At 38.6% G+C, this 26,624-nt stretch overlaps 1 protein-coding gene across 1 annotated transcript in view; it reads left to right on the top strand.

The window, feature by feature from the left end:
• LIN7A (lin-7 cell polarity scaffold A) overlaps nt 1–24,189 on the top strand; it is a 48,494-nt gene extending 24,305 nt beyond the window's left edge. Inside the window, exons 3-6 of the mRNA XM_075155517.1 lie at nt 12,384–12,455; nt 14,832–15,041; nt 20,586–20,801; nt 22,442–24,189. Coding sequence (XP_075011618.1) covers nt 12,384–12,455; nt 14,832–15,041; nt 20,586–20,801 — 498 coding nt within the window. The 3' untranslated portion in view covers nt 22,442–24,189. The remainder of the gene's footprint in view (nt 1–12,383; nt 12,456–14,831; nt 15,042–20,585; nt 20,802–22,441) is intronic.
• Nucleotides 24,190–26,624: the final 2,435 nt, after the last annotated feature.

Genomic DNA, 26,624 nt, shown 5'->3' with positions numbered 1-26,624 from the left:
CAGGCAAAAAAATGGCAGTGGCAGAACACTGACCAATTTCTGATGAGGTCTGGATGCCCCCCAGTTACTTTAGAGATATGTTTTATTATGTTCTATAATATTAAAAACATAGTTCAGTATATGCTAGGTAGGATAGTTCAACAAGCCTAGTCAGTATATTGGAATGATTTACTTTAATTAATAATTTTCATTTTCATGCCTTAGCAGCCTGAATGCCTGGAATCCCAGTGCTGCTGATATGCAATGTGTTATTATCTGGTCATTTCCTCAAGCTGCCTACCTGCGCTTTTCGTTATTAACCCCAATATATGTCTTTGCAAATATTAGGCAACCAGAAGGCGGCTGCTGGGTGGTGAAAGCTGAGTCTGGTGATACCGTGCTCATTACTTCACTGTGGTGCAGCGCGTGACAGCAGGAGTCTGGCTGGAACCCTTAGCTGTTCACTTCAGATATCCCAGTATGGTGGTGTACTACATTTTAAAGGGCTGTACTAAATATAACAATCTGGGTATTAGCTGGACCCAGAATTAATGAGAAGTTAATTCTCATTAATTCTTTTATTAAAATTATTCATTTAGGATTTTAATGTAGGAGTCATTTGAAGTACTGGTTCTGTTGTGTATCGAGAATCTCAAGATTTGTTTGTTCGGTTTGCAATATAATGCTGTTCCTCCACCTCCCAGACGTAGCTTCTGAAAGCAGAGTTCCATTGTTTTCTGCGTGATGGATCCCATTCCCTGTAAAAATAGAGGTTCAACAGGCCAAACTCTCTTGGTTGGCACCAAGGGCAGCCCCAGACTTCAAATCCTTCCCTGTGTTACTCTTTCTTTTCACTGGGAGCTGAATATTTGTTACAGGAGGAGGAATACAATTCCAGTCAGTTTCTCATCGCCACAGGGCGAGCCCAGCTTTTGAAGTTTTAAAATTGTAAGATGCAACTTCGGAAAAAAAAAAATATGTATCGAGAAGACTTACTGCTATAATTCACAGCACAGAACTGTGATTAAGGCTCAGTAGGAAGCCTGACATCTAAAGTCCCCTACTGTCACATTTACCCATGCAAACGGAGGTGTTGGTCAGGATTAAGCAAAAGTGGTATGTTGTACTTATTAATAAGGCAATTAGTAAACAAAAGGGCAATAGGACAACTCATCTGAGTAAAACGAATGAGATTTATCAGCTCAGATGTGTAACTTGGGTCATAAAAGCAGTACGGTTCTATTAGCATGATGCCCCATTAGACTGGCTGGGAAGCAAAGTTCTCCTTAGGCTAATCTGATACCTTGTTATACCTTGTTCTGGTATTCCAGATAGCTTATTCAGAATTACTGCACCATTAATTTAGCAGTAGCACTCATGCAGCAGCAAATTTGGAATTGTGCACATTGACCAAATTCATTCAGATTTTCACATGCTTATGCATGGATTGATTTGTACCTTTTCATTAAAATTTGCATTCCTGGACGCTAATGGTAAAGTTTCAGCATTTTATTTTTTTTTAGGTATTGGTGTGGGTTATAATGTCTGTTGAACCAGTACAGCTTACCTGAATTCTGGGGCTGTGTGGCATTTTCAAGAATATTCTGCTGTACCTTTCCATCCCTTTTCCATCACCAGTGTCCCAGCAATGAAATGCCATATAAAATAATGATTAAAATTTCCACTAAATCAGTACCTCCATCACTGTTTGGAAAGGGCATTATTTAGCTTCGCTCAAAGATGATGGTATGGCAAAGTAGTAATGCTTTCATGTTTTACAGAGTTTTGCTTTCCCTCTCCTGGTTACAAGTACTGTATCTATAATGGTGAGTTGAGAGAAGGATTTGTAATGTATGTAAATTAGGGCAGGAAAAAAATCAAATTCAGAAGATGGGCTGCCTGTTTTTTGTCTTGCCACCATGCTGTATGAGGCATTAAGTTCAGCAAAAAGCTTGTTAGCAGTAAACACAGATTTTTTTTTTTTTAAATTACCCTGCTCTGTTCAAATATGTGCTATTTTTTAGCATGAATGTAACTAGAAATTACGCAAATTTTGACAAACAATGACGTTTCATTTACCACTTTACCGTAAATGATGGAAGCATTACTCTGTTGTTTGCAAGCCCTGGATGGCATAAATGAGAACTTTTGGAATGATTACCTTGTCACTCAGCAGATTGCCTTCATTAATGGCAATTATATGAATTTACCAAGCTGCCCAAGCATTATCTGGGAGAAGGCATTATTAAGCCTCTGTGCAATTACTAAGTCCCTACGACTTCCATGACTTCACCGCAGGAGATTTAAAACAGCTGCTATTGTCACTTTTTTTAGCTGCCTAGAGCTAAATACATTGATTTCACAGATGTAGTAACCCAGAATCTGGGGCCAGACTGTATCACTGGTCTTTAATCAGTGCTTTCTCCCATTGGTTTTGATTAAAGATCAATTTTCAGAGTCAGCTGATGGCTATATATCTACTCACATTTATGCTCTGCTTGCGTAGTTGTGCCTCTCACAAAAGATAAACATTTCAGTGCTGCAAGAGTCCTGCAATGTATAAAATCAAAGCAATGACATACTTTGTTCATATCACAGTTTATCTGGATTGCTGTACCATATTTACTAAAACTCTCTGATGAGTGATGCTCAGGTGATGTTCTTAGTTCTGCACCTGGCTGCAGTTGTGTGTGCTGCAGAAGGTGACTCCAGTGGAACATGGGCGATGCACCTCCACATTTTTTTTGTTTTCCTCACATTATCATTTTAGTTTATTGTTGCAGTGTTATATTTGATTATATAAAACCCTTAAGGACAAACAGAATAGCCTCTGCTGCAGTTCATCTCAAGTCTGCTTCTTCCTCTTGAGAGAAATCAGCAGCAAGGTGAAGTACTGAGGAATATTTATGCTGACAGGTTGTTGGAAGCCACTGTACCACTGTTTCTGCCTTGATGGACCCTCAGTATACCCCTGCTTCCGCTTGACTGAAGTCAGTGATGAGACTCCTGAGAAATGCTGCTCAATCTCCGTTTTTTAATTGTGCCTTCAGAAAAGAAAAGGAATTGTAAAACTCTTTTAAAACTCCATTTTAACTACATTTTTTGTTGGTATTTAAAACAAGAAACATCAGCAGTTTCCTTCCTTCTCGCTGCCTTCTCAGCTCGATAGGAGCACTTGAGATGAACTTGCATGACAGGCTCAGGTTATGTCGTGTTTCATCCAGGTGCTGATTTTGGCAAGGTTTTGCCAAACCTGTTAATGTTTGGAATATGGCTCTTGCATATGGCAGCCCCAACAACATATACAGACATACTGATAAAGGGGAGGAAATTAGTGTTTATTAATGCTTGGCATATTTTTGAACTCAAAAGTAACTGGCAGTGAGGTCTAAGAGAAAGAGTTTTAAATTATGAGCTATGAATTCCAAGTGGTCTTAAGGGAATTAACTAATCACACATGTTGCTATTTCTTTTGATCCCAGTATATTGCAGTAGAAGCAGCAAAAGAGACTTTTAGCACAGTATTTTGCTAACGTTCAGTGCCTGCAAAGCATACAGTTTCTGAGTCACCTGTAACATTGTCTTCGAAGATGCCAGATCATAGTTGCCGTTGACTTAGAGCAGAGTATAGAACAGTGTGTAAGCAACATGAAATAAACTGAATGACCCAATCGGATTTTTATTGTTCCTAATATAAGTAATTTTTATTTGCAAATAAAAGTCTATTTTTCATTATTCTTAAGAGGGTGCCAAGCAACTTCCTATTGACTTTACAGTGTCAGAGTGATGTTTCCAGACAGAATCGACATTGGCGGGAAGAAGAGGGGGCACACAGAGGTCTTGTGTGTCCTAACAGCAACACCAGGAGTGTTTCAACTGAGCCATCCAATATATGCAGAGGATGTGACAGCATGCGTTTCCTGGTACATCTGCTATGTTCTTCTGCTCGCGCAGAAGGGAGGAAAGAGATTCTGGCCCCAGCCTGTAACCCCTGTTGGGTTGTTTCTTGGACAGGCGCAGCCTCATATGGCAAAACTCAGGGACCAAAACTTGGTTCAGCTTTCAGACAGCAACACAGATACTGTCAGAGCAGAGTGAGCACCACCCTTTTCCACAGAAAAAATGCCAGATCAGGTAATATTTTGGCATTTTAACCAGAGCCTCCATGAAAGGTACCACCCTAAATTAAAATATTATACCCTTACGGTGATTATACTTCATTTATTTTTAACAATGTTTCAGGCCTGTGCTGTTTTTTGCCTACTGCCTAAGGACAGCTTAATAATGCATCAAGATTCAGATCCGTTTTTTCACTTTGGTAAAACGGACCTAGTTTCCTCCATAACGCACCCCCCCCCCCCCAAAAAAAAAGGAAACTTTTAAATAAAATATCCTCTATGAAAATGTAAAAGCCGACTTTCATACTATTTCTTCCACGTTATGAAATTAAAACTGTCTCATCTCCTCAAGTTTTTAAATGAGACTGGGTTTCATTTACAGGTTTGAGCTTTTTAATGGGTTAGCATCCCTACTGAATGTGGCAACATCCATGCAGTGTTACTTCACAGAAAGAGATTATTATGACAATTGTGCAAATGATACAGATGTTTGGTTTTGAAAATAGACACCAACAGTTTTCCCAATGCAAACAGGTAGCTGCTCACAGGCTAATGAAAGCTTATCATGTAAAAATATTCAGAATGCCAGCAACCTTGAATGACCAGATATAAATAGCTCATTAATACAGACTAGTTGTCACAAAGCAGGTTTTTCTGGAGTTGTCCAAATTCAGTAGCTGCAGAAAATAACTTATGTAATACAGACTTTTTGGTACTTCCAGTAGGCCCTATAATATATCACATGCCTTCCTCTCAAAGGTACTTTTCAACCATTTCAACCTCACTGTACTCATAGGCATCCACTGACTTGTCCTTTGACACTGACAAAGGAAGACCTTTTGTCAGCTGGCTCTCAGGGACAGAATGAAGACGATGTACAGTATACACTGTGAACATGGGTGTGAGATTGCCTAATTCTGCTTCTGTCAGGATTAATCAAACACGTGGCGTAGGCCTATAACAAAATGGGCCTTTGTGATTCATTTGCTCCAACATTCTTATTTAAGAAGAATCTAAGTTTACTGTAACCTTGAAGTTGTGGTGTGTATACGTGGCATCCATGGTGTTCTTCCACAGCCAGTGGTTTTCTGAGGTTGTCAATGTCCCTCGCAAGGACTGCGATTTAGGAAGATAGTCTCCTCAAATTCTTTCTCTTCAGTCATCCAGAATAGTCCCTTCCCAATTTTTTTTTAATTAACTACCAAAGATAAAAGTAGCTATTAACACAATGAAAAAACAATGCTAACCTTTTTTTTTGAGTCAACTTTAGATAGATAGAAAAGAAAATCAGCCCGCTTTCAACTCCCCCGTGGAACTACTGTCTTTTAGACTATGGTGTATGACTGTGTTTAGTACAGTATCTTAGCTAGAGGCTATAGCTCTGGTGGAGAAAACATGCTTTTATGATGTAGCCATGCTTTCTTGAGCATGCTTGTCACATGAGATAATTTAAAAAAGCAGAACACAGGCACAAAACCAGAAATTCCATTTGATATTCAAGACATACAAAACTAAACACACCATCACTAGAGATTTTCCGTTTTCATTGAGCTACCACAGATTTGTGGCTGAATTGAAGCGCTCCGCTACATTGGTTTTGAGCTTGAGTAAGGTTACAGAGGTGAAAAGTCATTATGAAAGAGGAAGGATGTTCTGGTAAGCTGCATACCTCTACACTGCTTACATACGCTTTTGGTTGTGTTTGACTTGTTTTCCTTCTTTTATGTCCTCATCTGTTCAGGTGTCATCTTAAACGGACAATTAGATCGGTTTGTGGGTTATTTTGTAGAAGAGCAAATACTGTTTGAAATCTCAAAAAACCTATCATAAAAGGCCTAGATATCCAAAATGAGACAAATACCTATAAATACTTCCAGAGGAGAAGAAGGAAAGATTACCGAAAGAGATGAAAGAGACCCAATTACATCCAACAGTTAAAACCGGAAATTGGGCAAATTTAGCCTAGAAATAATCCATTTTTAATGGAAATGCTGTTAACCAGTTGCCCAATTTCCTAAACAAGCTGGAGACTTGAAATTCACAGACCTTTCTAAAGACTCTGTAGTTCAAGCAAAAATTATGATTGGTGCAGAAATTACCAGATGAGATTCCATGGTTTATGGTGTACAAGAGGTTAAAGGTAACCAGAGTCCCTCTTGATGTTTGTAGCATTTAAAACATCCTTACCCACTGATGTGGTAGAAGCATGATTTGAATTGAGTGCTGAAATACAGCTTTGGGGGCATACGAACCAATGCATTCCCCTCCACAGACATAAATGTATTGGACTAAGAATGGAAAATATGGGCAAGGGGTTGTGGGGAAGGAAAAAATGCCAAACAGAATGTGAAGAGGTAAAAATGATGAAAACAAAGTAGAGGGGGGAAAAAAGACACCACTGGTTTGTGCTGCAGGTGGAAGTTTGCCCTCAGAAAGAAGGCATTCACAGCCACCGAAGTGGAGGTCAGCAGCTCTCCAGTGCACCTTTGCACTGTAACTTCTCCCTGTCAAAAGAGCAGATATCCTCCTGCCCCAAGGACTGGTCCACGCACACCAAATGAGATGGTATGTGGGTCTCGCCTCTTAGGTCAGAAGGAGGCTGAAGGTCGGAGAATCAGCTGCAGATTTTGAGAAGAGGGGAGGAGAGAGGCCAGCAGCTATGCTGAATAAAGCGCATACACAGAGACATGAGCTCTTCTCACCAGGGTAAAAGACTGATTGATATTTCTTTCCACTTGACATCTTAGAATGGTGAAATATTTACTTCATCCTTTCCAACATATGAAGGCAATTAGGAAGACAGGGATTCAGCATAGTTGATGGCAGAAGCATCATACTGAGGTGTAAGTAAATAATGATTTCTCTTTTATAGCTTAACCTCAGTTTTGCAAGGATGCACACATGTATACTGTTCCATTGACATGACTACACAAATGCAGTGAAACCAATTATGTCTTCCTTGCACGGATTATTCTCATGCTAACTCTCCCCTCTGTACTGTCTGTCAGGCTCCTGTCTTCCCTTCCTTGAAAGACTTCTTCCAAAAATAGATATACAATTCTCTTCTACATTGAAGCAATAAAAAATATGGCAGACGAACTAAAGAAACTAAACGTAGATGATGCCAATACATGTGTTAAACATTGTTTATCAATCTCTTTGCAGGTTGCTTCTTCATTCCACCCTTTAACCTGCTTACCTATGGCACTTACGTACGTTGTGACTTCTTGAAGGAAGAGTTTTAAGTCTTTTTATATATCATCATACTGCAGGCACTGTGGAAACACAGCTGATTGCTACTTCTTACATATGTTATCTCATGTGCTAAGAAACCCCCAACATTTTCAAAAAGGTTACTTCCTCACTTACAAATCTCAGAAAAGTTTATCTGGGGCTGCTACTTCACAGGTCTGAATTGCAATGTACTCTCCCTTGGATTTTATTTGTGGGTTTTTTTGAACACTTTTTAATTGGTGTAAAATGATTTCTGCCTCATGCCTCTTCCCTTCTGATGTCCAGACCAAGTTGGCCTAAAGTCGACTGAGCATCATTATTGTAGGTACGGTTGCACTTAGAATTACATAATATTTCATCAGGGGATGAAGCATTGAATACCTCTTACAGAAGTTAATGGAACAAAATCTGTTTAATTAGATTGTAACTTCGAGAATTCAGCAGAAATCAGGTTGTAAACAGAATGCTGCTTCTAGCCACTTTTATAAAACAGGCTGCTAAGTGCGCTGTTATTCCTGGACCTCCCCCTAAAGCTTTGCATTGACTTAAATAGGCCAGCCCAGTACGTGCTGCTTTGTTACGAGTCCGTACGGAGTAATTTTTGTTAATTTTGCTAGCTCCTAAAGTACCTGTAAGGCAGTCCCCCTTCCCGTGCTTCAGTAATGCTAAGCCAGCTGCTTTGCCTCCCAGCTGAACGCGTGTTGACGAGGACCATCGTCATAACAATAATATACCTGCTGCATCTGACTCACTACAGCTCCTGCTGGGAGAAGTAATAAAATGTACATTTCTCTGTGCCAGCAAGAACTGCCACAGTACAAGGAGGATTCACTTCCAAGTTCAGTAATTTTCCTCCCTCACTCTTTTTGTATTTTTTGAGTACTGTGGGAGAATAACTTTAGATTATGGCATCTGAGGAGACTACTTGCAGAAGCTGAAAAAGTCTGAGATCTATATTCGTGCTTTCAGGAGTATTTCTTGATGGGAGTGTTGTATCCTCTGCACCACGGGAAAGAGAAAACAAAGCTGAGTACATCTAGCTGCACAGCATAAATGAGAGCTGTGTGAACAAACCCCTGTCTGCAGCATGCTTTTACACAAATGTTCAGCGTACAGACACTGACAGTCTTGGTAGAAATCACTGTGGGGGTAAATTATCTGAAACATTATCATTTACCTTACAGCTGCAGCTTTGCATCTTAAAACGTTGACATTTCACCTGTGATTTATTAATGAATTATGGAAACTCTTTTCCCTAGGCATTAGGCCATCAGGCTGTGTATGGAGTCTGTCAGCAAATGCTAAACACCCATGTAGTGTTTTAGACACTCTAAAAAGAAATAGCTGTACATACAAAAATAGATATACAGCTCTTTTTCAAATTAATAACATATAGTAACCAAGTAGATACTGTCCTGGGCAACCGGCTCTAGGTGGCCCTGCTTGACTAAGGGGATTGGATGAGACGACCTCCAGAGGTCCCTTCCAACCTCAATCAGTCTGTGATTCTGTGATATGTTAATTGTCTTTCTTCAACTCATTTGTATTACACAATGCTGTCTTTCGAAATTATTCACCTGTCATGGTCAACAAAGGTCACTGTTTTAAAAGACTTCTTCAATAAATATCCTAAAGGAGCTTTTCAAATACTTATAAATAAGTTCTGCACCTTTATCGTCTTCTGTACTGAGTGATATTTTGTCCAACTAAGGAAATCTACAGAAGATCTTATAAGGACATCTTAAGGATGACATTGTTAGATTCAGGAGAAGCACTGTATGTTAAAAATGTAATCAGATGTACAGATAATAGTAGGCACTGAAAGGAAAGATTTTATAAAACCATTTCAATTACATATCATGTACAAAGGATCGAACAAGAAGCTATATTCCACTCTGGGAGGATTTAAATGCCACCTTATTTAGTTTGAGAACAAAGAGATTTTCAGTTTATCTGTTCTGTGTACATAGAAGAGGCAGCAGAATGGATTCATTGTGCACAAATCATGGCTAAGGTGGTGCTGAGAATAGCGTAGATAAAGGGGTTAGTGTGGCTACAGGCAAACAACGATTTTTTATGGACTACAGTGTGCTTTTTGTGCATTGCTAGAATGAGCAATGATTAGATCTGAACCCTACAAAGCGTTTAAGGGGCTTGGTGGAACAGGTATGGTTAATCTGTGTTTGGTTGTTAAACTGGCTTAATAAGAAGAAAGTTATGTAGGTGTATATTTTATCCTTCTTAAACTCAAATTACATTAAATATTGTGTAACAGTCAAATAGGTTTACAAATGCCTCAAGCAGATATTCAAGACTGGCCGCATCTGTTCCTTATAGAGAATGAGATTTGACCTGCAAGATTCTTTTCCTAAGAACCGTGCTATAGATATGATTCCTGGTAACTTTTTGCAGAACACCATTTTAAATCTGTTATCATTGAGAATTTACAAATTAACCCAAGGATTATGTGACATTATTGATCATATTTTTCACAAGTTTTTGAGTCGGTTGATTCTTTTTTAACATATTAGTTTAATCACATGCTAGTGAGTTTGTTCTTTCACCAGTATACAAATTAGTTACTGGGATATTGGATATTATGAAGCCTACCAGCTAGATACTGGTAGGATGCAGACAATATGGAGTTATATGACATCAAACCTAGCAAATAATCACATGAATGTATCATTATCAGCTCACCTTTGTGATATTTTACCTTAGTAATGAATATTTTAAAGAACTTCTTAGTAACTGTTCCTATATATTGTGACCTGTTTTCAAAACCATTTAATGTCATAATAGTTCAATAATCAAATATATGCTTTTAGACATTATAGCCAGCCACAGCATTTATAGCTGTGCAAGCAAAAATGATACATACAATCTGCTCTCATGCTTTAAGATGAAGGGGAACGTGCAGATATCAAGAAAAATACAGCATTATCACTGGTTCAATACAGCATGGGTTTTGAAGTAACAAGTATTTAATGATACATTACTGCAATTACACAGTATTCTTATTATATAATGTAGTAGTTGTTCTTATATAAGAATATGTCCTGCGACGTAATACAATAAACATTGAACTGATCTGTGCAGGATAATGCGAGTATGTAGACTCAACCCATTTTTATGATGGCATCATCCAGTACAAAGACAGAACAAACCAGAGATCCTTTACAGGCTACAAAAGAGCTTTCTTTTTCCGTATTTTTAAAATTAAGGGCAAAATCCTGGCCTCTACTGAGGTCAATGTCAATTTTACCAATGGAAGCAAGATTTCATTTCAAAGGAGAAAGCAGGAAGCTTTTCAGCGTGCTCCCCTTGTCTCAGTTTTTTTCACTGGCCCAAGTTTTTCTGAATTAAGTCCTAGAATGACTTATGTGCTGACAAGAGTCAAGACAAATAATCTTTTTGCTGTACTTTGGAAGTGTTTAGCCTATTTTAGATCTCTAAAACAGATTGCATTTGTTATCTCCTTTCCTTTTTTGCCTTTCCCTTGTGTACGATATCCCTCAAAAAAGGTTTGGGGATCAGTCATCCCAAATGTTTTACTACTCAAGAGTATTTAATTACCACTATGTCTGTCCACTGAGATCAGAAATGAGCCACACATCTTAATTCTGTTTAGATGTTTGTAGAAATATGTTCGTCAGTGTGTAAGTTTTATAACAGGCTCAGTGGGGAGAGATACATCATTATGATACTGCATAACAAGTCATCAGGACAGGGGCGTGGGGAAGTTTTACCTATCAATGAGACAAGCCATTATTTATAGGTCAATTAAGTACAGGATCTGACACCTTCTCTGCCAAAGTAACATTTACGTTACCAAAGAGGGAAGTTTTGGCACTCCTGCTAAGGTATCACCAAATCAGTGAAAGGTAAATATATTTTGGAAAGTACAATTGAATCTGCACTCCTCAAGGACCCTAAGAAAGAGGTTGCTGTAAAAGCTAACATACTTTACCACCAAAGGTTCTCTCTGAGGAATGCAGCCTGAGACATAAAGCACATGAAAAGACAAAATTCCTGATGAAGTAGGTCAAGAAAATGCCCAGAGTAAATCAGTGGCACATAGGAACATTTTTTTAGGTTTGGTGGTTTTATAAGAAATGAAATAAAATGTTTTGTTTGTTTGCATTCACCTTTGTCTTTCCAAAAAAATTTCCATATGTTATATGTAATTTTTTTTTTTAAGTTTGCTTTCAAACTAACTGTCTAGTAGCAAGGCATTTTTCTATATTTTTCATCTAAGAGTGTGACAAATCTAGATAACAAAGGCAGTGTGAGAGAGCCTTTTCCTTTCTCCTTACTGAAGATGTTTAAAAGGGAGAGTTAAGGACCAGAGAAAGTAAGTGAGCCAAGAGTGTATACCAGAAAAAAACAACAGACAGAAAGTTGTACATATTGGCAATGTTGATTTTATGCCATTTATGTGAATGTACAATTCCTTTCTAAAGGATAATCTTGCCCATTGTCCATGTCTGACCTACCAGACTGCCAGCCGTTTTCACCATTCCTAGCTATGGTTGATGGAAACCAGTACTGTGACCTTTCTCCAAAATTTAATTTTCACTTCCATTCTTCAGCATCTCTATGCTGAGCAACTTACATATTTTTTTAACATCAGTCTCCTGAATCTTTAGTTCATAGGGAATTTCAGAGAACAAAGAAGCCATTGTTGGCGGCTAAGACACTGCTCAAATCAGTTCAGATCTTTGCATTCAAATCAGTTGCCTGGAGACACCAATTTTTGATAATATAGAACCTAAATGTCCTGGTTTTGGGAAATGACGTGCTAAGATGGGAAGGGAATCGTGTTGGAAGATGCCCAGTTAAGTTTGCAAAGTGTCATGAGAAACACAGATTGATGTTGTCTGTAAACCTAAGCATGCATAAGTTTAGCAGACACTTGAGTATGTGATTGTATGAATACAGCATTAGTGAAACATAGTCTTATGAGGGAAAGGGACTGTCCTGTCTGGGTTAATATAAAGTCCTTGTTTTGCTTCTATAATTAATTTCATTTTATTTTCATGAACATTTTAGGTGTATCAATACATGCATGAAACCATAACTGTTAATGGCTGCCCCGAATTCCGAGCCAGGGCCACTGCAAAGGTAGGATACGTGCAACTGTTTAAATACGTGTTACCAAAGTGACCTAGTAATTGACTGTGCGCGTGTGTGTTTCAGGTATTCGTGTGTACACTGTAAGAAAATTTAGACATCAGTGGCAGCCCAGAGTCTAGAACCAGTGCTACTTCCCAGGTAACAATCATAATGGAAAATTTCAACCTTTATGCTGCTTCTGTAGCTTAAGAAAAGAGAATGATTTTATGGAATTTGATGCTTTTTGAAAAGTTGCTTTGCAAAAGCAAATCTACTGGCTCATTCTGTAGAAGTCTGCCTGCAACAACCAATATTTTAATGGACTATTTTCCCATACAGCTCATCCAGAGAGGACACAATGATTTGGGAGATAGAAACTAAACAGTCAAAATTCCACTTTTAACTAATGGGACCTGTAGGTACTCAGCAAGTGGTAAGGATGAAGCATGACGAAAATGGCCTGATCAAGAGACTCCACAGCCAAATGCAAGCCCAGTTTTTCTGATGCATTACCTGTTTTAATAAAATATATTGTCTCTTTGTCCACGTGGACCTGCCTTTCTCATATCCTTAGACCATGACAGCTACATTACTGCTACTCCTAAAATGATAATTTTCTAAGAGAATTCATACAACCATGAAAGAACCCATTCAATGTGCCAGTATGAAATATGCTCTGTGTTTTCATAACATGCACAAAGATAGATGCTTCCAAAGAGGGAGATCCACCATGGCTTTCTTTTTCCCATTATCATTTTGTACTTAACGCTATCTTCTGGGTGGCATAGCAGCTACTGTGCAAAATGGGTAAGCCTGCAAAAGCCATAAATCTTTTTCAGAGATATTTCTTTATGGTCCCACTCCTGTGAAGTTAGTGACAAAAATCCCTGAAATCCTAATGGAGCTAAGATCTTACCATTATGTATTTATATTAAGAGATTTTAATTTAAAGCTGTATTAGAAGATGAAGATTGGGAGTGTGTTACAAAATGATTTCTACAGTATTTTAGAGAAGCAAGCTATATAATAGCCAGCAAATAACCTAATATACACTAAATTGCAGTGTATTTTCCTTACTAAATAGAACGTTCTTTTCTGTAGGCTGTTCTTCTGATTTTAACCTTCTTCTAATTGAAAGTTAATGGACGATGTAAATTTGTAAGGTCTATGGTTTTATATAGAGAAATGTGTATATGAAATCCTGATTTGTCTACACTGCAGGTAAACATAGAAATTATTGCTATGTTGTATAGTAAATGGGGAGAAATCCAATTAGTGTTTGCCATTCTCATTTCTTATTCATATAGAACAGCAGGGTTACAGAGCAATGTTTCAATATCGCAATATTTCCTGGTTATTTCTGGGCTGTCTGCATTGCATTCTCCTAGTGCATTCATGTCTGACATAAAATGTATGCATGATGACAAGGTCTGCATGTGCAAAAACACGTAACTGAGAATGATCCATTATGTCACATCATCCACTAGCTTCTATTAAGCATAAGCATTATTAGGATGCTCAAAAAACATTAGCGTAATGTAAAATTGTTCGAGCAGTTTGGACTACAAACACAGTTGAAAACGATAAAAGATTTTCTTAACGTTTATTTAATGATTTACTAAGATCTATAAGTAGGAAAATACTTGCGAAAAATGAAGTATGATGTAATATTTTTCTGGATGCAAGCTTTACAGTTTGTTACATGGGTTTTTTTGCTAGAGTAAGATTAACAATCTAGGATTTTTCTCATAGATTTATAAATCTATTGTTTTAAGATTTTATTTTTCAATAAAAGTTTTGATCCAATTATATTATAAAAACTCATATTCCTGTTCCACGAGTTATTTAGTTTGCAAGATTTCGTAAAGATTATAAACTAAACTTTATAAGAATATCCTTTCAGGATTTTTTTCTGTGCCCAAAGAATAAAATAAATAATTCTGTAACTCTGAAAGCAGAGCAGAGCAGAGCAGAACAATTCAGTTCATCCACTTTATTTCAACTAGGGACACAGTAGAGATCACATTATCTTATCCCACAGTAATAAATTTTCTCCCTGTGAAAAGGCAAAGAAGAAATGCACTAGTGATCATAAGTGTTCACCACCACGCAGTCAGGTTTCCCGGTGCCTACTTCTGGCTCTGCTGCTAACTTTCTGCATTACCTTTGACGAGTCACCTAAACTCTCTATTCTTCTGCTTATTCCTTTATTTCAAAAGCATTGGCATGGAACTTAATATTTTTAAAATGCTTCCAGATAATCAGAAAAAGTCAGAGTAAGATACTGAAATGTTTTCACAGGAATGAATTCTTCCTGCAAATGAACAACAGAGTGTATATCCATGTTTTCCCTACATAGCCAAATCACTCATTTTTCTCTTCCAGGCGACAGTTGCTGCTTTTGCTGCAAGCGAAGGCCATTCACACCCGCGAGTGGTGGAGCTGCCAAAGACTGATGAAGGCCTGGGCTTTAATGTCATGGGAGGAAAGGAACAAAATTCACCTATTTATATTTCTCGCATCATTCCTGGAGGAGTGGCAGAAAGGCATGGAGGGCTCAAACGGGGGGACCAGCTGCTTTCGGTTAATGGAGTGGTATGTGGAAATTTGATAGAGCTTTCATTTTCATCTGGATTTTCATTTTTCACAGCTCTTCTAATACCGTGATTTAAAATGCAGCCATATGAAACGAAAAGAATTAACTCTGAGAGAGAACTTCAGTGTGCATTTGTGGTGCAGTGAGGCAAAGCTGCATCGACAACTTTGTGCCGCTACAATTTCTGTTGTAATGGAGGATGCTTGAAGAGCTTCATTTTAAATCCACACCACATGCTTAATTTACAGGAAAGCTATGTCTTTCTTAATTGATAATTCTGCAAATTCCTTTTGCAGTAGAAGCGTAATAACAGGCTTTGTCGTTCTTGCGCTTCATAGCCTCTAAGACACACAGCCCTTTCCAAGTACAGTGATGCCTCCGTGGCACTTGTGCAGCCTTGCATTCGAACAGAGCATTTGAACACATAAAATCAAAAGAAATTTGGTAAGCACATTTGGTGGTGATTTGCAATGGAAGGTACATTCCAGACTTCTTTCAGTGACATTCATGCAGCTGTGATATCTTTGTCAGAAAAATCAGCTGTACAAATGAACATATACAGGGAGCGTGTATTTTCAGTAAAAATGTACGGTTTTTACATAGTCATTTTTCATGTAAGTCAATACTTCAGGGTGGAGTGTTTTGCAGTAGTTTCACTGTGAATGTCAATATGGAGGTAAAAATAAAAGGGCTCTTGGAATAGAGAGGAAAAATAAGGCTCTGACTACATGATATGGGTCAAATTCTGCCTTTCGTTTTGCTTTTTGTTCCCTTTTACAAGGGAATGTAAAGTACTGAAAGGGTAAGCGTAGTCATTCATATAACCTTACACTTCTCTTAATGAAAACGTAATCCTTTTTCATGCAAAACCTCCATCTAAACCTTGTATTTAGCTACAGCAAAGGCACGTAGGAGCAATTCCTGAATCCAGTCATAAATATAAGACTTTCCAACTTAAATTTCCTCTCGGAAAGCTCGCAAGCCCATAAAGACTGAAAAAAATGCTGTTTTCTACATGCTTTCATGTTGTCATCTGTTTCTCTCAACAATAGCTATTCCCCTTCTCTTGAAACAAAATATCAGTGCAACACTTCAGACAGACTTTTTACCACTTCTTCTATCAACCATCGTGTTCTCAAAAGAGAAATAATAGGTCTGGAAGCTTACTTGCCTCTGCACACAATGAGAAAGAAAAGATACAAAACAAAAAAAGAAAACCCACTGGAAAGATTATTTAGTCTCAGGGAAAAAGAAATCAACTGAACATTTAATAAGTAAATTGCCTGAACTTCACTGATTAGAAGTAGATCAAATAATTTTGTTGTTGTTCGGCACTTCTTTCAACAGGTGAATAAAGAGACAGATAAAAAGAGTTTATGTTCACTAATTGATGGATGGTTCTTGAAAAATCCTGTCACTGTCAACAGTGTCTAGGCAAATACCAGGGAGGACAGTGGTGAACCTTCAATTGAATTTGACTGTTGTCACCTCTATTTCATGATACCCTGTTCAAAAAATTTCATGAATGTGCTCTAGAATATAAATTAAGCTAATGTAGCAAAAAAACACAATATAAAATTCCCAATTGCATGTAGGCATATGAGAAAGTTGATTCCGAGATGCAACAGAAATATTTTAGCATTCAGAGTCTGAACAACAGAATTTGAAGTTTGGATTGCAGTTGCATACTTGAAATAATGCCTATGAGCAACTGTTCATACACCAATCCTCGGCTGAATTAAGCCCATACAATGTAATTTGTAAAAAGGCAAAAATTATAGAAGTGATAATTTGTTTGCAGACAGCTTGAGACAGGAGGAAAAAGGTCTAAATTTAACATTGTCACTGGGACTAGTTCACTCTGTGCTTCTCTCAATTTAGCTGGAGAAAAGCAAATAATATACAGTATGTACAATACAACAGACGGCTCAGCAGTGGAACATGAAATGAAAATGAAATATCTGTAACTTGTTTGTGCTTAGAAGTTGGTGGTTATCCAACTTTATAATTATCAACATAAAATTAGAGCTGTGTGTTCAGAATCCAGATTTGTTATCCCAGCATGAGTGGGATGACTGTTCCTTGAGCTGTTTTACCGGATGTTAAAGTCTTTTTTCATTATGCTGGGGATTTTGTTACATACTTTTGTCCCACACCCCCTAAAAGTAAAGGAAATTGAAAGCAGTAAGCCCTGCAGATGGTTCAGCAAAGGCACTTGCTGGTGGCTGTTCATATCTGGCAAAGATTCTGCATTTGTCAGATACCTGGTGTGAGTCAGATACAGAAAGGGATACAAAATAGGTTTATAATGGCTAATTTCTCACCCAAGCATTTGCTTACAGATATCTAATGGAAATATTCTTCTCAGTTTCTCAACTCTTTTTTGTCTGCAAGAGAGTGAGATTTTTTTCTTTTGTATTTATGACAAGTCTGTGAGCCTGGATATAATAATGGTTGGTGTTTCCGCACGCCATATCTGCAGTTCTTTCAGCTGTTCTTGTCTCTACAGTATTTTGCATCCCTTTTTTTGATGCAATCTGCCAATGCAATAAGGGAAATACAGACGTAAGTATATATAAATATATGTAATCAAAAATTACATATTAAATAAAGATATACATTCCGAAACAAATTTATTAAATCCCATGTTTGGTGGGCAGTTCTAAAGTAACATGAGTGTCAGATCCTCACAATGTCCCCAACCAGTGTAATCCCGTCAGCAAAATCCCTTGTTCAGGCATGACCGATACGAGCAGGAGTCCTTTGCCAGCACAGCCTCAGAGGTTTGCAGAGGCAGAAGAATTCAAACAGAAAAACCAGCTTCCTTTGCTGGTATAAGCTCTTTTCCCTACTCCAAGGGGCTCTGCTATTTAAGCTGTGCAGGTGAAGCATTTGTAATGCTTTGGAAATATGAGTGCAAGCAGCAATGAAGACGTTAAGAGCAAGAACAGCAATCATGTTAATAGCAGCTGAAAACTGTAGTTGTTAAGACCAGAGTTAGGTACGTTTGGAAAGTAGGATTCGTATTTAGCAGCACTATCTTTTACTTTGCCTTTGTTATTTTCCCCCCATTGGTTATGGTTCAGAGCTGTAGGCTTAATTCTCTGTCATTACTATTCACGTCAATGGGAGTTTTCCATTGACCTGGATAGCAACAAAGTAAACCCCTTCATTCCTAATTAGAAAATACTGGCTATAAACTGCAAAAACAAGGCTGGAGGCAAATGGGAAAGAAAACAGGCAATCATGAATTAAATACAGTTTACTAAGTTGTATGAAGTATTAAAGTACACCATCTTGTTATTCCCCTACAGAACAGATACAATCACAATTGCTTACTGATGTCAGTTAGAACCATCCAACTCTTTGAAAGTAAATGAATATTTTAGCTACTTCATGTAACTTGGGAGCTTACAATTTTTGTTCATAGCCTGTTCCAAGTTCATACTGTTCCACAGCAAAACCGATCACAACAACACTAAGTACACTGTCGTTTCCTCTGAATGTCCATGCCACATCATACCACGATTCACAAGCAAAAAATGAAATATAAGACAATGCCAAATTTTATACAGTTCCTCTTAAGGTGAGAACGGTGTTTACAAAAGCCAGTATCAAAGCCAGTCACAAAGCAATGAGTTATAAAAGAGAGCTAGTTACGGTGTGTGTTAGTTATGATTGCCTCTTCTAACATTGAGCAGTAATAGGGTAGGGGATGAAGGGAAGAGGTTTTAATTTGTATCTGTAACTTGTTCATTAAAGCAACTTCACAAAACACCCTGTGCATCTATACCTTTTTATTTTAGCTCTCTTTGGAGCATTAGATACACTCACTATTTGTTATGCAACAGCAATTTCCTCTTTTTCAAATATTTGTAAGGAAACTTTTTTTCTCCAAATTACTTTTGGGTAGCAGTGCTTGTTCAGCAGATTTATCCCAATCACAATTTCTAACAAATCTGGTCATCGCAGAGCATGAATTTTCTTGAAGATCTTTGAATAGGAGACCTACTGGAGGAATTTCATGAACATACAGTTCAAAAACATAAAGTCATTTATTTCAACAATCAAATGTCTATTTACTTCAAGGTTTTCTCTGTTTCTGGATATTTAACAGAAGAAAGATAAATAGCAAGGCAATAAGCTTGAATTGTCTTGTTTATACTATCTATGTAGAAGTGTATTGTGTCTGCTTTTTGAAACTTTTAAATCATTATTTCTATCTCATAGTGTGCCACAGCAGAAGTAATTCTTATTCACTGGTCTTGCACAATGCTACTCAGTCAAATAGGAGAGATGAAAATAGAAAGAATTTTCTTCTGACAGTTGCTATAACAATGCTAAGTTATTCTTTTAGCATGAATTGAACTTCAAATATTTTGAATGCTGCTGCTTCTCTTTGGATGCCTATGGGTACAGTTTCATTTTAAATAACATGGTATACGTAAGAGTTTTAAAACACAGCATGTAGTAAAACTTTCATTTATTTTATGTGCGAAGAAAATTACTTGTTTTTTAAATGGTCTAAAATCCATGTGAAGATGTCAGTTGTGCGGTCTTTTTTTTTCTGTGCAGAGATACTTTTGTTTGTTGGAATATATCCTACAACACACATGGGCAATCATACACCATTAGAAAATTTCTCCCTTTCTCTTAAGGTGTGGAACAATCCACATGCCTGAAAAGCACTCCGGTCAGTCCGCTTAATGGTAGAAACTAAATACTCTTTTCACAGGCAAGTCACCTCCCCCTTTTGGAAATTTACTGTTTCAAACAATGTTAGCATAGAAATCAGAGCTTGAGCCCCTTTGGGAATACTTTTGATTTCACAGCAGGTATCATCTTACTGTAAACCATTTTCCAGAAAGGGAGGGAAAATATATGTTCCTTCAGCAAGAACTTGCAATGTTTCAGTTGTTAGTGTTTGATTGCTTACAACTAACCGCATAAAGACTAGTTTATTTCCCGTAGAGAACCTGTATCACGTAAACGTTAAACGTGTGAGCAATGCCGTTAACTAAGATGCAGCTTGTCCCCGGGAGCAGCGGGCGTGCTCCTTCGCCTGCAGCTCAGCGGCTGCCGAATCACCGCATGTCCTTCCCTGCGGGATCCAAACAGGGCCAGGGTGTAAGAAAGGAACTGCAATTTCAAACTTGCAATTTCTTCATTTCTTACCAACATTTAAATATTTATTTTTGTACCTTGCAAACAGACTGTGTTTTTACTGCGGGGTTTGGGTTTTTTTAACGTTATTTTTGTTTGCATAAAGCTCGTTGAGTATTTCCCCTCCTTTTCACACAGATCAGAAATTAGGTTTGTAATGCAATCTAAAACAGATTGGAGTTATTTAAAATATGAAAATGAATACATTCCCAACAGTGCATAAACCTTACTTAACTCAACACTGTCCCTTAATGGTCCCTTGAAAAATGTAAGGTGTGGAAACTTCCTAAAACCCCGACAGCCTTTCTGTGTGAAAAAGAGGACAGCGCTCTAGATCAAAGCAGCATTTTCATTATTAAATCTGTTCTCCCTGCTCCCAGAGCGTGGAAGGAGAACACCACGAGAAGGCGGTGGAGCTGCTGAAGGCGGCTAAGGACAGCGTCAAGCTGGTGGTACGCTACACTCCCAAGGTGCTGGAGGAGATGGAGGCTCGCTTCGAAAAACTCAGAACAGCCCGGCGCCGGCAACAGCAGCAATTGCTCATTCAGCAGCAGCAGCAGCAGCAGCAAACTACACAGCAAAACCATATGTCGTAGGTGAGAGGATTCATTGGTCTTCCCTAAAGCCCACTGACGGCACCCTGCCTGGGCCAGCAGCTCCCGGGGTCCAGCGGTCCGTCAGGGCCAGGAGCAGGGCAGCCGGGGGGCACCGGGCCAGCCCCAGCCCTGGGCGTCGGGCTCCTCCCTGGGGATAGCGACCGGCTGAGGCCAGGCTGGGCCCGCGGGTGGGCCCGTGGCTGGGCAGGGCAGGGCTGTGGGGAGCTGGAGACCAAGCCTGCTGCAGCATCACTGGGGCAGGGGCTGACGGCCCCGGGGGCTGACGTGGGGTCCTGGGCCATGGGCGGGTGGGGGGAGCCCTGTGGGGCTGACATGGGGTCCTGGGCCAGGGACAGGGGAGCGGTCAAGGAAAGTCAGGGCTGGTAGTGCCCTCGGGGCCCCGCAAGCACATGGTGCAGGGAAGGCGATCAGAGCTCATTCTCTGGTACATTTCCACATGGTCTGTCCCAGTAAAAATGCATTTTGAAAATAGGTGAAAGGCCCTAACAAATTCTGGAGCCAATTTCCAACTAATAACCCTGAGATCAATAGCCACTATGCAGCTCTGGCTTACCTGCAAGCAAGACTGCGTAAGAAGTCTGTAGTTTCTGGGAACATTTTTTAATTAAAAACCAGAGCATTTGTGACAAGTAAGAACATGCTACCAGATTTAGACACAGTTTAATGTATTTTCAAAGAGTCTGTTACCACTCTGCACAGAACATTGAGATCTGCTGCTGGTATGTGAAGAAAAGCCTTCCCTGCTACGGGGAATCCAGACTTCACTCTGAGCTTCCTCTGCAGGGAACCCACAAGTGCTTACTTCTCATCTCCAGTTTGATAGGAAGTATTTCATTCACTCTTGACTGACATTCAATATTACAATAGCTTCCGAGAGGCTTGCAAGTTTCCCAGTGTAGTCAAAACACATGGCATGTGAAGTACAGAGATTCTCCATCCATGCAGTTTTCCTGAAATCAGTGAGAGTTTGTGACATGAATACATTTATAGATACGCTCCATTTGCCCAAATGAAATCAAGTAGGAGCCATGTCCCAATGACTTACATCCCAATCCTCCACATCTCGTACCAGGTGTTCCCAAAACAGGATGTTTGTACCAGTAAGAGTCTACAGGTGACTCAGAAAGTTCCCCCAATGGTCAGAAACTGAAGCTCCCAGTGATGGGTTTCATCGTTATTAATGTTAATACTGACCTCTTGATATTTAGGGGAAAAAAAACCCACCTTGTAGACCCCCTGTCCTGTGACCACCAGAATTCCAGCTTTGTTGATGCAAACAAATGCTCCAAGTGGGATCTGAATCCCACCTCAGGGCCTCAACTCAGGCAGGAGGTATAAACAGTAGTATTTAATGAAAAAGTTTTGGGTTTCTGTGTAAAATAGGTCCATTGCAGGAGACGAACATACAAACTATGTTCAGTTTATAAACCTGCACAGTCTCAACATGAAGTTTTTCATTTTTTCAGTTACCTAAATCTTTTCATTAGCAAGTAAGGTATTTTTACTGATTTGAAATTTTTCTTTAAACTGAAAGGGCAGAAAGGCAGGCAGAGACAGCCAGCAACTTAAGTCCTCAATTCCTTGTGCTTTCTCTGAGAAATATGTTTCTTTAATTCTAGGTTATTCTCAAGAAAAAAAAAGCCTCGATCAAGAGTTCAGTAATCAAGCAACCAGAGCTGTACTTCAATATTCCAGCAAAAGGAAACAACTACAGGAACACAAAACAGAATTCGTCTGGAGAATGTGCAGTACAAGAATAACATAGTTAAGACAGCCATAGGGAGGGTACCTTCATGATAAGGCTTTTCAGCACATGGCAGTCACAAATACATAGTACTTCTGTGACTCTATTCCTAACGAGAACAGCAGGATAGGTAAACCCTATGAAACAGAGAAGTCCAGGGCTTCCAAATAATTCTGTTTGATCTGATCTTGCACTCCTTACTCTGACAAATTGGCCCGTTGGCTTTCTCTAGTCACTGAAAGTTTTGTTTTAAGGAGATCAAGATTGGCTGCTTTTGGAGACAGAATCTTTCTCCAGAGTTATCTCCAGAAATGAACAACTACATCAGTTCAAAATTTTGCCACAGACATCAAACGCATACATCACGCTTCATGGCCACTTTGTACTATATATTGTAGAGCTGTTTTAACCTAACTTCCTGTTTATAATTTTCAATTTTCCCTCTGGAAATAGCAATTTACTATATTTATAAAGTATTCCATTTGTAGAAGCAATTGGCTTTTTACTCTTGGTGTTTCCATATATTTTATTATGCATCAACAGAGTGAGAAAGTTTTAGGTCAATTTTAATTTTGTTAGTAGTAAAGTTAGGGAATCCTAGAACTGTATTTTTAAACGTAGGTATTGCTTGTATCTATTATAGTTACTATTCAGAAATCTATAACTGGATATATTATATATTTATTCCATAAAATATATATTGTCTGAATGTACCTGTTAGAGAAGTAGGGTCTTTGCTTAGCATGTATTGCAAATGTAGTAAGCTAATGTTAGCAAAAGACCAAGCTTTGTTTGGCAGATATTACTGTGATAGCATAATCTGTATTCAGATAATACAGCTTTTCTGTATTATTTAATTTATTTTCCAGTCTAACGTTAACATATTTTAGAGAGGAGGGAGTGTAAGTTCTTTCTTTTAAGACTTGCACATTATCATTTAAATCAATTTGAAGTTAGAGTTCTGACTTTTTTTTTAATTAAACCAAATTGGAATGTGCAAACAAAATATCTAACTAAGTTCTTAAGTTTACATGTCTGCTTTTCCAAAGAAAATACTCAAAGCTGGAAGGCTATAAATGTCATCTACTTTCAAGAAAATAAGAAAATGGAACCCCCAAATTCTAAAAAAATAATCACTTTCAGCATGCCTTCTATGCTTCATTAGAAAAGACTGGGGGAGAAAAGGAACTTAGGGGAGAACCCTACAGTCCTTGCATGGTGAAAACTCCAGCTGATGTCAGTGAAAGTTTAGTAGTGTGAGGAATGTAGAAATGGTCTGAGCCAGTGTTCTGGTTGTCAACTTGGAACAAAGTCAGAAACAATTAAACTTTGAAGGATCTATTCTCAAACAGAGAGAGGCAAAGCAAAACAGGGGAAATCGGCAGTATCACAGGATATGTTAGAAACCAAATGCAGGCTAGCCAACAGTCTTGATAGTGTTTGATTAGTGTAAGTAGCCATTCAAAGGAAATTACTGTATTTTTAAAACCAAACAGCATGAATTCATCCAGAGAAGCCTCATTTTATACACAGAAGTAATTCTATCCGGTGGTTGTTGGTGACAATATCAATTACGACAGTGGAGTTTGAGAACTACCAGAATTAAAGATGAAATATATTGTATTGTGCTCTGCACGGTGTCTTTTTATACTTAATAAAATTGTACGTACCTATTTTAAAACTGTATTCTCAAACAGACACTGCTATTAATATTGACGGTATATGACTGCATATAACTGTTCTGTATCTCATCACTATGATTTGAATTACACTGATACCTGCATTCTCAGAGACCAAGTATTCAGATTTAGTCAGCCCACTGTACTGCATTTTTCCAAACCGCCTCTCCACCTCCTTCCCTCCTCTTCCTCGAAAAATTTAGGTTTGATGGAGTGGAATGTGCTGATGAATAAATTTCAATAACAGAATGTCATTCATAGAGAGAAGCATATGAAATTCATTTTCATATATTATTATTCAATAAATTATTTATACACACTAAAATTAACATTCTAGTCTTTGCCAACATTTAACAATAAGAAAAATATAAGTAAAATACAACTGTCAATGAATTTGACGTGGAAGCAGGAAGAAATAACTTTTTAAGGGTCACTTTTCATGCCCCTTACTGATCAATAAAACATATAGCCACTTAATCACAGAATAATCTGTGTCCCTATACCTATCATCTGCATTTAGTTGTAGACAGTCTTTTCATTTGTGATTTAAATGTCTTTGGTCCTGATGCAGTAAGGCGTTTCCACACATGCATTGCTGAATTAGGACCTAGAAGAAGTGCAGGGAGAAGAACACTTTCCACATGCAGGTCTGCAGGTACTTGTTCATCGTATTTTAACTGCTTGGTCTCCTGGCATTTGCTGTTTCACTAACTGAATTGATTTTCCTTCAGTCAACTTAGTGAGTTCCATTGCTCACATTTACTCTTGGGACTACCTCATGTTTTTCTGCACGGGCAGCAAACTGAGGTAGGAGATCCAACAAGTCTTTTCTGTCTCTTTATTGCAATAACCAAAGGGGTGCCATGAGATTTTTGCAAGCTCTTGCATCATGTTCACTTATGCCAAACTTCCAGATGTAAGATCTAATAATAATAGGGTTGGTAGCATTTACTTACTGACGTTGATGGATCTGCTGTGCTAGCCATAGTTTTTCTGTTTGTGACGTCTGATCCGACTGGCACTGTATAGGGGATTGAAGGATTTCATAGCCCTTGATAAAGAGAAAAGCTCACCAGGTTGCATTTTCCTCTTTTCCTTCTACAGTGACAAATCATAGATGAAAGGTCAATGAATGCCCATGAGTGGAACAAATTACATAAAAATCTACCTGCAGTTCCCTGGTGAATAATACTGCAGACCTCTTAGTCCTATACATCGTACCTTTTTTATGTATTTATGACAGCCAAGCTTCCCATCTGACTTTGGAACCTTTGGGAACTCTTGCAGAGGGCACAAAATTATACGCCACATTTGCAGGAGAAGAAACTGTTTATTCATCTACTAACTTCAGGGATTTTAGAGTTCTAAGTGAAATTAAGATCTCATGAGCAAACAAGCTTCGTAGAATAAAAAATGCTGAACAAGAAGAAGAGTGGGTTTGCCTGTGTTTGAAATAATACAGGATTTTAAGCATAATTTCAGATTTTAAAATAGTTACTGTGCTCATAGAAGATGTATTTTATTACAGGATGAGAGGCTGTTGCAGAAAGTAGCAATTATTTCTGAATCTTTCTAAAAATGGATAATAAAAAAAACCTGACCAAACAATCTCCTAATGCAGAACTGTGTCTAGAAGAGCTAAGGGGATCCTTCCATATATAAGCAGAGGATTATCAGCTAGAAGTAGTACTGTCCCTGCATAAGCATTAGTGAGACCATTTCCGTATCCAGCATTCAATAAAACAAAACAAGTTTCCAACCCAGAGAGTATTCTGGGACAATTCACAAGAATGCGCTGCCTGCTGCGATACGTGTCTGATGAGAAATACAGCCCATTATGCTTGTCCATGAGAAGGTCAGGGCGAATTAGGGATGTGTTCAAACAGTCTTGCAAGCAGACCCAAGTTCACTCTGCTTGTCCATGAAGCGAATGCAGTCTTGTGCTCTGAACCAGCAAAAAGATTTAGATACATTGAACCATAAAGGTTGGAAAAGACCTCTAAGATCATCGAGTCCAACCATCAACTCAACACCACCATGCCCACTAAACCATGTCCCTAAATGCCACATCTACACGTCTTTTAAATACTTCCAGGGATGGTGACTCAACCACTTCCCTGGGCAGCCTGTTCCAAGGCCTGACCACTCTGTCAGTGAAGAAATTTTTCCTAATGTCAATGTCCTTCTTGTAGTGAGGGGCCCAAAACTGAACACAGTATTCAAGGTGCGGCCTCACCAGTGCCGAGTACAGGGGCACGATCACCTCCCTGCTCCTGCTGGCCACACTATTTCTGATACAGGCCAGGATGCCATTGGCCTTCTTGGCCACCTGGGCACACTGCCAGCTCATGTTCAGCCGGCTGTCAACCAGCACCCCCA

The sequence above is a fragment of the Calonectris borealis genome, chromosome 1 (assembly GCF_964195595.1).
Source record: "Calonectris borealis chromosome 1, bCalBor7.hap1.2, whole genome shotgun sequence".
Taxonomy (NCBI): Eukaryota; Metazoa; Chordata; class Aves; order Procellariiformes; family Procellariidae; genus Calonectris; species Calonectris borealis.
The sequence above is the reverse complement of the archived record's forward strand: the minus strand, read 5'-3'. Positions and strand labels throughout refer to the sequence as shown.